General features: G+C 41.9%; 1 protein-coding gene across 18 annotated transcripts in view; it reads right to left on the bottom strand.

The window, feature by feature from the left end:
* Positions 1 to 13,467, bottom strand: part of GPLD1 (glycosylphosphatidylinositol specific phospholipase D1) — a 67,918-nt gene that overhangs the window by 21,520 nt on the left and 32,931 nt on the right. For 10 of the 18 annotated variants that reach the window (XR_011251308.1, XR_011251310.1, XR_011251309.1 and 7 more), the window contains 6 exons: positions 11,172 to 11,279; positions 10,917 to 10,944; positions 10,675 to 10,814; positions 8,800 to 8,865; positions 6,820 to 6,940; positions 3,419 to 3,555 (listed from right to left, as the gene is read on the bottom strand). Coding sequence is in view for 13 of the 18 variants with exons in the window: in XM_069563810.1 (XP_069419911.1) it covers positions 3,419 to 3,555; positions 6,820 to 6,940; positions 8,800 to 8,865; positions 10,675 to 10,814; positions 10,917 to 10,944; positions 11,172 to 11,279 (600 nt within the window). In the remaining 5 variants the exon portion in view is untranslated. Of the gene's footprint in view, positions 1 to 3,418; positions 3,556 to 6,819; positions 6,944 to 8,799; positions 8,866 to 10,674; positions 10,815 to 10,916; positions 10,945 to 11,171; positions 11,280 to 13,467 lie in introns of all 18 variants that reach the window. The other 8 variants (XR_011251307.1, XR_011251306.1, XM_069563818.1 and 5 more) reach the window with 1 other exon arrangement.

The raw sequence follows: 13,467 nt of genomic DNA, 5'->3' as shown, positions 1-13,467 counted from the left end.
TTGGTTTTTCCATCCGAAAATATTCAGAGGTTATATTCACCACTGAGGTTATGTTGTTTGTGGGATTCAGTCTTGTTCTCTGGAGGGAAAAAACAAAGCCGAAATTGAACAAATCAAGGCCTCTAAGCATTTCTGGACCACAGAACCTGAACACACAAAAAGCACCCTCACAAAGTTTCTTGTTCTACATGCAAAACCCAGAGCAGACAAAGCACAATTCCGGGCTCCACCTGAGAGCAGAGAGGAAATCCACCTTGAGCCAATGGCACAGATTGTTTTACAATTGGCTCGATTCATCTCAGTTTGTCACCTGATCAAAGACAAGCTTGTGGTAAGTAGACCACTTTATTTCTACCAGAGCTACACAGAGTGCCTTATATTGGAAAAAATTAGAGACTTACTGGATGTTTCTAAATAAGAGTCTATGACCTGCCGGTTAAAGAGAGGGACAAACTGAGTCAATTGTTCAAATGTCTCGTTTGGGGCTGGAATGACCAAGTCATTTATTTATTTTGGCTCTGATGGCCACATAAAGAATAAATAGCAGGGACTGCTCTGGTGGTTCAGTGTTTAGGACTCCACCTGCCAATGCAGGGGACATGAGTTCGATCCCTAGTCCCAGAAGATTCCATATGCCGCAGGGCAACTAAGCCAGTGCACCACAAATACTAAGCCTGCGTACTGCAAGTACTGAAGCTCCCATGCCTAGAGCCCCTGCTCTGCAACAAGAGAAGCCCTGGTAATGAGAAGCCTGAACACCACAACAAAGAGCAGCCCCCACTTGCCGCAACTAGAGAAAGCCTATGAAGACCTAGCACAGGCAAAAATAATTTAAAAAAAAAAGAAGAAGAAGAAACAGCAGAACAGAGGAAAAAGAGAAGAGCAGTTTCTAATGGGTGTGACTCCTGGTGGATGGGGTCAGACACACACCATGGAGACACTGCTGGTCTGTATTCCCAAGGTGGGACCCTGGCCAGTAATGGCCCCCGCGAAGGAGCTCTGTGCTGCACCCCTCTCCATGTGGCAAGGAGCCCAGCAGAAGGCCCTCATTTGGATTTTCAGGAAGGCGGCCAAGAAGCGCCATTCATTATTCACAGATGAAGGGCCAGTAAAGACAGCACTCACCCCCCATTCTTAGCGCTGGAGCGGAATACATTAGCAGCCTGAGGAAGGGCTGCTGGTTTACTGTTCCAAGGAAGTTGCAGGGTTATTTGTATTTTAAAAGTGTGATCTTTAAAAAGACATTTTATAAAAACCTCCCCCCAAAATAGTCACTTTTACATCCTTGGGCTATTTGGTTGTGAAACAGAGTCCCCCTAAAACAAAGCTCCCTTATCAAGTTTATGATTAATCTCTCTATCCAAACCTTTATTCCCTTTCTTGTGCCCTCTGACCTCAATCCTGTGCTGCTGCTGCTGCCAAGTCGCTTCAGTCGTGTCCGACTCTGTGTGACCCCATAGACAGCAGCCCACCAGGCTCCCCCGTCCCTGGGATTCTCCAGGTAAGAGCACTGGAGTGGGTTGCCATTTCCTTCTCCAATGCATGAAAGTGAAAACTGAAAGTCAAGTCGCTCAGTGGTGTCCGACTCTTAGCGACCCCATGGACTGCAGCCTACCAGGCTCTCCCGTCCATGGGGTTTTCCAGGCAAGAGTATTGGAGTGGGGTGCCATTGCCTCCTGTGCTAACTGAACACTAATCAACCCGAGTAAGATGACTAAAACTACTACTGTCCATAACACTGTTAATGTACTGTAATTGGTATTGTATATGTCATCATTAACGTACAAACACAGCTTGTTTTCTCCAGGGCAGGATAAGCTAACAGATCCCCAAACCATGGCTGGAGAATTGCAAACCCAAAACATCCTAACCCCTGAAGTTATGATTAAGAAATGTCACAGGACATTGATCCCAGCTTCCTTGGTCTTCCCCTTTAAAACACTCTAACTCAAAGACCAAATTGGAGTGGACCTGAGGCTTATCCCCATCTCCCTTGCTTGGTGCCCTGCAATAAACGCTGTGCTTTCCTTCACCACAACCTGCTGTCAGTACACTGACTTTGCTGTGCAGCAGGTGATGGAAACCTGAGTTGAGTTTGGTAACAGTTGTTCTTTAAAAATCAGAGGAGCCCCTAAAATTCTCTTTATTATTGTGGTGTCCCAGGCTTTTGCCTTATGAAGTTATAATAGTCCTGTCAGTATAATAGCCACCTACTTTTATCCTAATGTCATCAGATGCCCAAAAATGTGTAATAGTCTATCTCCAAACAACACTGAAGTTTTAAAAATATTCTATAAAGTGATAGTTTCTTGCTGTGGTTATTAAGTCAAGCTTCCTTATATTTAAACATATTTTTTGGTCAGAATGGCAATCATCAAAAAGTCTACAAACAATAAATGCTGGAGAGGGTGTGGAGAAAAGGGAACCCTCTTACACTGTTGATGGGAATGTAAATTGATACAGCCACTATGGAAGGCGGTATGGAGATTCCTTAAAAAACTAGGAATAAAACCATCATATGACCCAGTAATCCTACTCCTAGGCATATATCCTGAGGAAACCAAAACTGAAAAAAGACACATGTACCCCAATGTTCATTGCAGCACTATTTAATAGCTAGAACATGAAAGCAACCTGGATGTCCATAGACAGATGAAAGGATAAAGAAGTTGTGATACCTATGCACAATGGAATATTACTCAGCCATAAAAAGGTATGCATTTGAATCAGTTCTAATGAAGTGGGTGAACCTATTATGTATTAGATAGAATGAGCCTATTATACAGAGTAAAGTAAGTCAGAAAGAGAAAGATAGATATCGTATACTAACACATATATACGGACTCTAGAAAGATGGTGCTGAAGAATTTAATTTGCAGAGCAGCAATGGAGAAACAGACATAGAGAACAGACCTATGGACACGGGGAGAGGGGAGGAGAGGGTCAGACATATAGGGAGAGTAACATGGAAACTTACATCACCATATACAAAATAGATAGCCAATGGGAATTTGCTATATGTCTCAGGGAACTCAAACAGGGGCTCTGTATCAACCTAGAGGGGTGGGACAGGGAGGGAGACGGGAGGGAGGTTCAAGAAGGAGGAGACATATGTATAGCTAAGGCTGATTCATATTGAGGTTTGACAGAAAACAACAAAATTCTATAAAGCAATTATCCTCAATTGAAAAATAGATAATATTTTTTTAAAAAATCAAGGCTTAACAAAAAAACATTTTTGATTAATTTTAAGGAGATAGTTTTATCTTTAGCATAAATTAAGCAATAAATTCATGTTTTTGTTGATGAATTGATTGGAAAATGAAGTGTTAACAGGTACCATGTTAAACATTTGTGAATGACCGCTTGAAATCAATACTGATGAAAATATTCAGGAATTAGATAGATTCATACCTACCAACCAAGCCTCGTGTAGGGAAGGGACAAGTAGTAAGATGCTGAGGGGCTAGAAACATGTGTCAGTGGCTGAGAGCTGCCAATAAACATCTCACGTATGCTCCTCTCCAAAGACTTGTACATGAAGGATAAGGAATCCTGAAATTAAATGATTACAGACAGAAAAAGACACAGCATAATCAACAAAGTTACCGCTTCGTGTCAAAGGCATTAGACTTTAAGGAATAAGTTTGAGCTTTTTTTTTTATATCTATTTATTTCCTTGGCTGCACTGGGTCCCAGTTGGGGCACGCAGGATCTTCAGTCTTCATTGCAGCACATGGGTCTTTAAGGTGCATCATCTGAACTCTTAGTTGTGGTACGTGGGACCCAGCCCCCTGACTAGGGACCAAACCCAGGCCCCTGGGAGCACAGAGTCCCAGCCACTGGATCACCAGGGAAGTCCTAAGAAACAAGTGTGCACAAGTGCTGAAAAATAACTTATTGACTCCTATCAACCTGAAAGGAGACTTAAGACTGGAAATTAGGAGAGTGAAATCACACCCGTAATATATGCTCAGGGATGGGAGTTATAGCCTAAAGGTCAGGACCATCACGAGAAGAAAGAGTCAGTTGAGATTAACCTGAACCAACCAAGTTAGGATAGTCTATTAATGTGCAGAATGTAACTGAACAAAACGATTGTTAAAAAATAAAAAGTTTTTAGAAGGTAAGTCCACTCAAATCTAGAACTATAAATATATTTGTGTATATATATCTGCCTTTTCTCCCTGCAAACAAATGAACTGGAATGCCACCACGATGCCAGAAACTCTCCCAACCATATTCAGGTTGAGAGGCTGCTGGATTTGCTTCGAGTCCCAAGAAGCTGGGAAGGCATGAGGGGTCACATGTGGAGGGCTGGAAGCTGTGTGCAAGAGAAATAGGGGGCGGGCAGCAAGCCCCCCAGCTTAGGGTGCTGAATTGTTCTTAGTGTGGTTACTGCGGACACACAAACACAGACCAGAGTGGCCCCAAGCAAACTGGTCAGGCACTAGATCCATCCAAGTTCAGGGAACACAACTCGAAATTCACCCCCGATGACATAAGATCAAAGGAGAACTGTCGGCTGCCCCAGAGCAGGTTCAGCTCAGAGCTGTGGGGCAGCCCTGGACGCCCAAGCTCCAGAGAAGCACAGCTTAGAAGGGCCCTGCAGGAAGGGACTCAGCCTTCTGTTTTTCCAGTCTAACCTCTCTGGCAGGTCGCCCCCGGATTGCTCACCTGAAGCCCACTTCTGGCTTCCTCTTTCATTCAGAAATCACCACGCCAGGCATCACGCCAGGCCTTGGGAATGTAAAGTCCTTCTCTTACACAACTTTTCCTTTTGTGAAGGAGACAGATACAAATAACTGAAGCACACATGATGTGTGTTTGGACAGCGCTTCCTGGTCTAAGTCTCGGTACATCATTTGCAGAACTCATTGCAAAATGAAAATGCAGAGCTGCTTGTTCAAAAGTTATTAAAAATTTGACCCTCCTCTCCACAGCTGGTGAGAATGAAAATTGATACAACCACTATGGAGACGAGTATGGAGTTTCCTCAGAAAAGTAAAAATGGATTTATTATATGATCCAGTAATCCCACTCCTGGGCAAATATCCAGAGAAAACCATGAATTCAGAAAAATACATGCACACCAATGTTCATTGCAGCACTATTTACAATAGCCGAGATATGGAAGTAACCTAAATGTCCATCAACAGAAGAACAAACAAAGAAGATGTGGTGTGTGTACATATATATTTACACACACACACACACAATACTACTCAGCCATAAAAAAGAACGATATAATGTCATTTGCAGCCAGATGGATGGACCTAGAGGTTATCATACAAAGTGAAATAAATCAGACAGAGAAAAACAAATATCATACGATATCATAAGTGGAAACTTCAAAAAATGATACAGGGAACTTATTTACAAAACAGAAACGGACTAACAGACTTTGAAAACAAACTTACAGTTACCAGAGGGGAAACAGTGTGGAGAGAGAAAATTAAGAGTTTGGAATCAACCCATACTCACTGCTGTATATAAAATAGATAATCAACAAGGACACAGGGAACTCAATACTCTGTAACAATCTATACAGGAAAAGAATTTGAAAAAGAAAGGATATATATATATATATATATATATATATATATATATGCATAACTAAATCACTTAGCCATACACCTGAAAGTAACACCACACTGTAAATCAACTATACTTCAGTATACAATAAAATTTAAATTTAAAAAAAGGTAAGAATTTTAAGGCAATAACAGCAGAACATTAAACCAAATATGGGGAGGGACTTCCCTGGTAGTCCAGTAGCTAAGACTCCATGATCCCAGTGCAGGGGGCATCAGTTCAATCCCTGGCCAGGGAACTAGATCCCCCATGCTGCAATAAAGATCGAGTGCAGCCAAATAAACAAATATTTAAAAGCTTTAAAATGAATAAATAAACAAAGTAGGGGGCCCTTCTAAGCATGACGAAGGGGACCTTCTACATGACTGCACAGGCTGCACACCATGAAGGGGGCTCTACTGGGACCCTCACCCAGGTCACAAAATCGTTTAAACCCTTCTCTACAATCTGACGCCAACTTCCCTTCCCGACTCTCGCAAGTACTTTGATTTCTTGTCTTGTGTTCCAGGCAAATAAGACTGCTCAAATTTCCAAACATCCTGAAACTTTCCTAACCCATTACCAGATACTTGCTCAGTGACGAAAAACTATTAGTTGGTTACTATTCAAGACCTAACTCAGATTCCAGCTTCTGCATGAAACATACTATTCAAGGCCTAACTCAGATTCCAGCTTTTGCATGAAACCTTCTCTGATGGCAGCTACATAATTTTTTTTTAATCTGATAGGTTGTGTCTCTCCTCCCACCAACCATGGTATTAGTTGCATCTTCCTTAGAAATGGTTAGTTTTGTATTTATAACCCCATTAGACTAAAATTTTCTAAACATCAGAGACTGTTTCCCTTTCATCTTCTATCCCCCCAGCAGAATGGCTGACACTTAAGGTGATCTCATGGAGGAACTTGATAGGCAGTGGTATTCCCTTGGTGTGGGGCTTTGCACTATGAACCTGCAATACTGCTGACACATTTTGCACTAAGGAGAGAGCAGGAGTGACCCAAGGGCCACCTTGAGCTCCACTGGGCTTTCCAAAGGCCACTGAGGTTCAGACCTTTGTCATAGGATGTCTCCAGAACAAACCAGACTTGAAGACCAAGAATACTTGTAAGCCTGGCTCATGCCCAGGTGACTTTCAATGAACAATTAAACAGCCAGTGATCCTACAAAACACAGTATCACAGGAAGCACAATGCACCTCTCCATTAAAAGTAGAAAATTCTTACCATGGTCCAGGAATCCACACTAAAGACGACTCCTCTTTTGGTATAGTTTATGTGCTTTCCAATAGTTTTAGTTAGGGCTGCAGTCACATTTTTATGAAAACCATTTTTCTGTACTTTTGAGCTGCTAGAAAGAGAGAGGAATGAAATAGTTAAGACTGAGGAAATAGCAACTCACCCTGAATAACTGAGTTGAAGATGTAATCAAGTTAACCCCAGGTTAAAAGGTCATAAAATTTTAACATCTGCAAGTTTAAGGAACAGCAACACAAAAAGGAAATTTTTAGAAAAACTTCTATAGGATATTCCACAACACCTTTTAATAAACCCATTTCCAAGGTTGAAAAAGCCAGTCTTTACAAAAATATTTTCATTAGCCTCAAAGTTCTATAAGTGTATCAGTTTGGATTCTTTCCAGATTACTAAAAAAAAAAAAAATCAGAAGTTAAATCAACGTATTCACATTAATGGCCCAGAAATGGTCATAGCTATTCAGGAAACTGGCATGCAAGTGGACTGATTTTGCTTTAAAGACATGGGAGAATTAATCATACAATAAAAATACATTTTTAAATCATATGTTTTTAACAAGTCTACATATCAGATGCCTAAAAAGGCAGGCAGGTTTCAGAAATGCTTACAGATGGGCCACAGATGAACAAAGAGGGCCTAAGATTTCAGCCAGTGTAGGGACCCCAACAATCTAGAGTTCTTAAACCCAACCTAAAGACATTCAGTTATATTAAAATGAAACTTACCTAATTTGAATAATTTAAACAGTGTGGGCTTACCTGAACTCTTTTTTGCACATTTTCAATTCTCTTGAAGCTCTGAACTCTCTCCTTAGCATCTTTTATTGCAATGATTTTCTTTTTGAGTATCTAACACTTGCTCACCCTTAAATATCTTGGCTGAAGCATCAACTCTTCACAGGAAGTCTCCTGTGGCTGAGTTAGGACACTCTGTGGTACATTACATATCCATACTCCTAGAGTTGCGGTATGTGCGTGAATGGATAGAAAGCAATTACCACCTGAGTGCCCAGTGCTTGCCCTTCCTAACGCTCAAGGGTACCAACAAGTTCTCGTTCAGTGACCATCTATCTGGCCACCTGCCAGGCCATCCATCCTCTGAGAGCAAAAGCTGTTTCTGTCTCATCCACAATGAGGTCTCTAAATGCCTAAACTAGTTCCTGGTGATGAGGAAATATTAAATTTGTTCTATCTTATTAGTAATATAATATTTATAGGATTAATATAGTTATTACATACATGAATAAATGGTTGCTACCCAACTCCAGCAGGGAATACCACCTCTTAGAGTACAAATCAGACCCTCCGGCTCTTTTCCTCAGAAACTAACTGAAAGGGCTTCTCCCCACCAGTATCATTGATGATTACTTTTTCAGGGAAGAATACGGTCACAGTTTATGAGTAATGGCAATAAAGGTGATGATAATAATATGATTAGCTATCATTTACTAGTTAGTGAGCAACTTAGTAATGTGGTTTGCTGTTTTGTTTAGTCACTAAGTTGTGTCCAACTCTTTTGCAACCCCATGGATTGTAGCCCGTCAGCCTCTTCTGTCTGTGGGATTTCCCAGGCAAAAACACTGGAGTGGGTTGCCATTTCCTTCTCCAAGGCATCTTCCTGATCCAGGGCTCAAACCCACGTCTCCCACATCTCCTGCACTGGCATGCAGGTCCTTCACCACTGGTACCACCTTGGAAACCGGACTAAGGTGGTAATTGCTTCTATCCATTCACGCACATACCACAGCTCTGGGAGTATGGATATGTAATTTTTCCAGTTTGCCAGAGGAAGCTGCAGCTCAAAAAATAATTAGGCAACTTGTTTAAAAATCACACAATGGCAGCCCCGGAGCTGGAACCTCTGTCTACAAAGCCCATGCTTTCAGAGTCTACTGAGCACCCCTCTGAGTGAGATGCTCTTTTTCTGTGAGTCATTTGGGAATCCACTTACCCCTGGGTGTGGTTTTGTTGACTGCCACATGTGATGAACAGAGGGTTCTCAGGGAGGTCGCAGTTACTAGGGAAATAGCCAGATGAGTTAGGTGTTTTTCTACCTTCTTTTCAAGCATGAATTTTTCTGAGAATCAGTGTCACATTTCAAGCCATCTCCCCAAAGTCTTAGTGGAGAGGTGTTTATGACTTAGCCAGACAGGACTGGTGAAGGGCCTGAGTCCTACTTGATCAGGGTGGATAGGCAAGTGGTAGCATGGTAACACAGCCCACCCCAAACCCCTGGTCACCCCCAGACTCAGCTTCCCCCTTCCCTCCCAATTCCATCTGCTGAGTTCTCCCTGCTGACAGGAACCATCTCAGAGTTAGAGACTGAAAGAAAATCATCCCAACTGTGCCACCTTCTGCCCATCGAAGTTTGGTGTTATAATTTCTCAGTCTCAATCCTTTCAAAGCTAAATTTTTTTTAATTGCCTGGTGGGGATTTCCTTGGCTAAGACTTCACACTCCCTGTGCAGGGGGCCTGGGTTCGATCCCTGGTTGGGGAACTAGATCCCACATGCTGTAACTATGATCAAAGATCCTGAGTGCCACAACTAAGACCAGTGCAGCCAAATAACTTTTTTTTTTTTAATTTTTAAGATAAAATTCCCTGGTGTTTCAGTGGCTAGGACTCTGCACTTTCATTGCTGTGGGCCCAGGTTCCATCCCTGGTTGGGGAACTAAGATACCATAAGCCACTGGGCACAGCCAAAAAAACAAATAAAAATAACTGCAGCACCTCTAACCTTTGCTTTAATAAAAATTAAAAACAAAAATTTACAAATTCAATAATTAAGTAGGTAACTAAGTCTCCCTTTTTACAAGTAAAAAGGCTCTGATAGAATGTAAGACGTGAACTTTCTCCCTAACACTGAACAGACGCACTAAGAGAGTGGGGATTACATAAGAGTTTATTCTAGGATGAAGACTATCTGGAGGGAGAGGAAGACTGGAAAATCCCACGGACAGAGGAGCTGCCACAGGCCCTCTTTCCCCCTGCTGGCTGATGCTTAAGCTGTCCTTTCCCTGCAGGAGGTCTGCCTCCAGTGGTCCCTATCCAGACCCAGCCCTACCCTGCCCAGTTCAGCAGCATGGGAGGGGCTCCATCCTGAGTGGTGTGGTTGGAAATGGGTTCTGAGAGAACCTCGGCTCCCTCAGACCATGAACAGATCCTGTGAGAGCCGAAATGTCTAATGTTTCAGTTGGAACTGGGGACAAGACCAGTCTACCCTGGTCTGCATCTGAGTCTCTGGGTGACATTCATCCTGGGTGTGCTGGGGCAGAGCAGAAAAGGAGCTGGAAGGCTGAGATGCTCTCCCATCGGGGCTGCATATCAGATTGCAACAGAAGGCTGTGCCTTACTAATGCCTTCATTTCCGACTTTCTTTCGGAGTATGGGCCTTAAGTCAAATGCCCTCTGAAACCCTGGAGCCTTGAGAGCTCAATCAGGGTGGAGAGGAAAAGATGGCTATATCGACTGCTGGAGCTTGGGGAGGTGGGCACCCCAGCCCACAGCATGGGGTCTCCCAAAAGAAACAGATGTTGCACAGCTGGTGAAGCGGGTTCCTTCCCACTTGAGCCATTTCTCCCAGGTCATGAACTTGGCAAAATGTACCTCTCCATCCCTAAGACAGGAGAGACATCAGCAAACCCAACCAGATGGGAGTGAGTTGGAGTTTTGAAGTGACAGTTTTCATTCTTCCCCTGCTTCCTTAGGGCATGACAGCACTTCCTGAGACTTTGTCCTCATTTGATCAACTGAAAACCCTGGGACTCATGATGGGGATGGAATAGCAACTCAGGCAGTGACGCAGAAGAAAGAGTAAGAATTCACCTGGTCCCGTTCTTTAACATGTAACTTGTCAGATGATAAATATTAGTGGACCAAAACGCCATATCTTCCAGCCCTCCTAGGAAGTATTCTTGAAATTGTTCCACCAAAAATGGGGATTTTCCAGAATAAGTGGGATAAAGCTATGGCAAAGAGAAAGAAAAATAATCTAATAACTGAATCAAGTGCTTCTCATGGTATCTATAACACTTTCAATTCAGATTTTGAAGAATAAATGCCTTTACCTTGGAAATAGCTAACATCTCCGCATACCTGCAACATAAACAATAATTTAGACTGTAAGTTGTGATTTCCACGAAGAAATGAAACAAATGAATGAAGAAAAAGTTCCAGCAACAGGTACCCACTATCACGCAACTGACTTTGAACAAGCAAAATCCATAAATCCAATACCCACACTCAGGCAGCTAAAGCATCAGAAAGTGTGTTAAGGAAGTCACAATAAAATCACTTGCAAATATTCCTCCAGTTACACTTACATTTCCAAGAACTGAAGGTATGAACAGTCAACAATGGCTCTTTTGGTGATGACTACTCGGCCATAGAGTTCTTTATAAATTCCCAGGAGATCTTCAACAGGCACATACCTGAGAAAAGCATTAGAATCAAATAAGGGCTGTTTTGATTCTGAAGTTGAAGATAACAACAACAGTCACAGCAGCTACCAGTGATTTCAGGATTAATAGGTGCCAGACACCATGCAAAGGACTTTACATGCATTATTCATTTAATCTTCCAACAACCCTGGGTGGTACAGTCCTACTTCACATACAGGAGACTAAGGCACAGAAAAGTTCAATAATTTGCCCAAGGCTGCAGAGCAAACGACTGGTACCCTAATCAAATATTTATACAAAGATAAGAAACTATGAGTAGCTCTCATAGTCAACAAAATGGTCTGAAATGTGGTACTTGAGTGCAACCTCAAAAATGACAGAATGATCTCAGTTCATCTTCAAGACAAATCATTCAACATCACAGTAATCCAAGTCTATGCTCCAAACACTAATGCCAAAGAAGCTGAAGTTGAACAGTTCTATGAAGACCTGTAAGACCTTTCAGAACTAACACCAAAAAAAAGATATCCTTTTCATCATAGGGGACTGGAATGCAAAAGTAGGAAGTCAAGAGATACCTGGAGTAACAGGCAAGTTTGACCTTGGAGTACAAAATGAAGCAGAATAAAGACTAACAGTTTTATCAAGAGAACATCTAGTTTTGTCAAGAGAACATCTAGCAAAGACCCTTTTCCAGAAATACAAGAAAAGACTCTATACATGGACATCACTAGATGGTCAATACTGAAATCAGATTGATTATATCTTTGAAGCTGAAGATGGAGAAGCTCTATATAGTCAGCAAAAATAAGAGTAGGAGCTGACTGTGGCTCAGATCATGAGCTCATTATTGCAAAATTCACGCTGAAATTGAAGAAGGTAGGGAAAATCACTAGACCATACAGGTATGACCAAAAGCAAATCCCTCATGAATATACAGTGGAAGTGATGAATAGTTTCAAAGGATTAGATCTGGTAGACAGAGTGCCTGAAGTACTATGAATGAAGGTTCGTAACACTGTACAGGAGGCAGTGACCAAAATCATCCCAAAGAAAAAGAAATACAAGAAGGCAAAGTGGTTGTCTGAGAAGGCTTTACAAATAGCCAAGGAAAGAAGAGAAGCAGGAGAAATATCAACAACCTCAGATATGCCGATGATGCCACCCTAATGGCAGAAAGTCAAGAGGAACTAAAGAGCCTCTTGATGAGGGTGAAAGAGGAGAGTAAAAAAGCCATCTTAAAACTCAGCATCCAAAATACTAAGATCATGGCATCTGGTCCCATCACTTCATGGCAAACAGAAGTGGGGAAAGTGGAAGAAGTAACAGATTTTATTTTCTTGGGCTCAAAAAATCACTGCAGATGGTGACTGCAGCCAGCTGTGAAATTAAAAGATGTTTGCTCCTTTCCTCCTTTAAGGAAATCTGTGACAAACCTAGACAGCATATCAATAAGCAGAGATATCACTTCACTGACAAAGACGCATATAGTCAAAGCTGTGGTTTTTCTATTAGTCATGTACAGATGTGAGACACGGATCACAAAGAAGGCTGAGTGCTAAAGAATTGATGTTTTTGAGTTGTGGTGTTGGAGAAGACTCTTGAGAGTCCCTTGGACTCCAAGGAGATTCAACCAGTCAATCCTAAAGGAAATCAACCCTGAACATTCATTGGAAGGACTGATGCTGAAACTGAAGCTCCAATACTTTGGCCACATGATGCAAAGAGCTGACTCGCTGGAAAATACCCTGATGTTGGGAAAGACTGAAGGCAAAAGGAGAGGGGGGTGGCAGAAGATGAGATGTTTAGATAGCATCACCGACTCAATGGCCATGAATTTGAGCAAACTCCAGGAGACAGTGAAGGTCAGGGGAGCCTAGCATGCCGCAGTCCATGGGGTCACCAAGAGTCAGACAGGACTTAGTGACTGAACAACAACATATAAAAGGAATGTTTAGTTTTGTGAATTCCAAGAGCAATAGAAGATATTTTTATTCTTTCGAATTGCATCATTCTCAGGAATCATTTTTTTAAAATGCTCCAAAATAACTCCTCATCCCAACATCCTACTTTCAGAATATATAGTGGTAGGTAGTAAAAGAGAAGTCTAAGTCAAGTTTTTGATTCAGAGGTATTAGTTATTTCAGTTGAAGGAAGAGCCACATTTTAAAAATTAAGTTTATACTGTTATCTTTTATCTTTAAGAAACCTTAGATTA

The sequence above is a fragment of the Ovis canadensis genome, chromosome 20 (genome assembly GCF_042477335.2).
Source record: "Ovis canadensis isolate MfBH-ARS-UI-01 breed Bighorn chromosome 20, ARS-UI_OviCan_v2, whole genome shotgun sequence".
NCBI classification, from domain to species: domain Eukaryota; kingdom Metazoa; phylum Chordata; class Mammalia; order Artiodactyla; family Bovidae; genus Ovis; species Ovis canadensis.
Note: the sequence above shows the minus strand (reverse complement) of the source record. Positions and strands in the feature narration are given on the sequence as shown.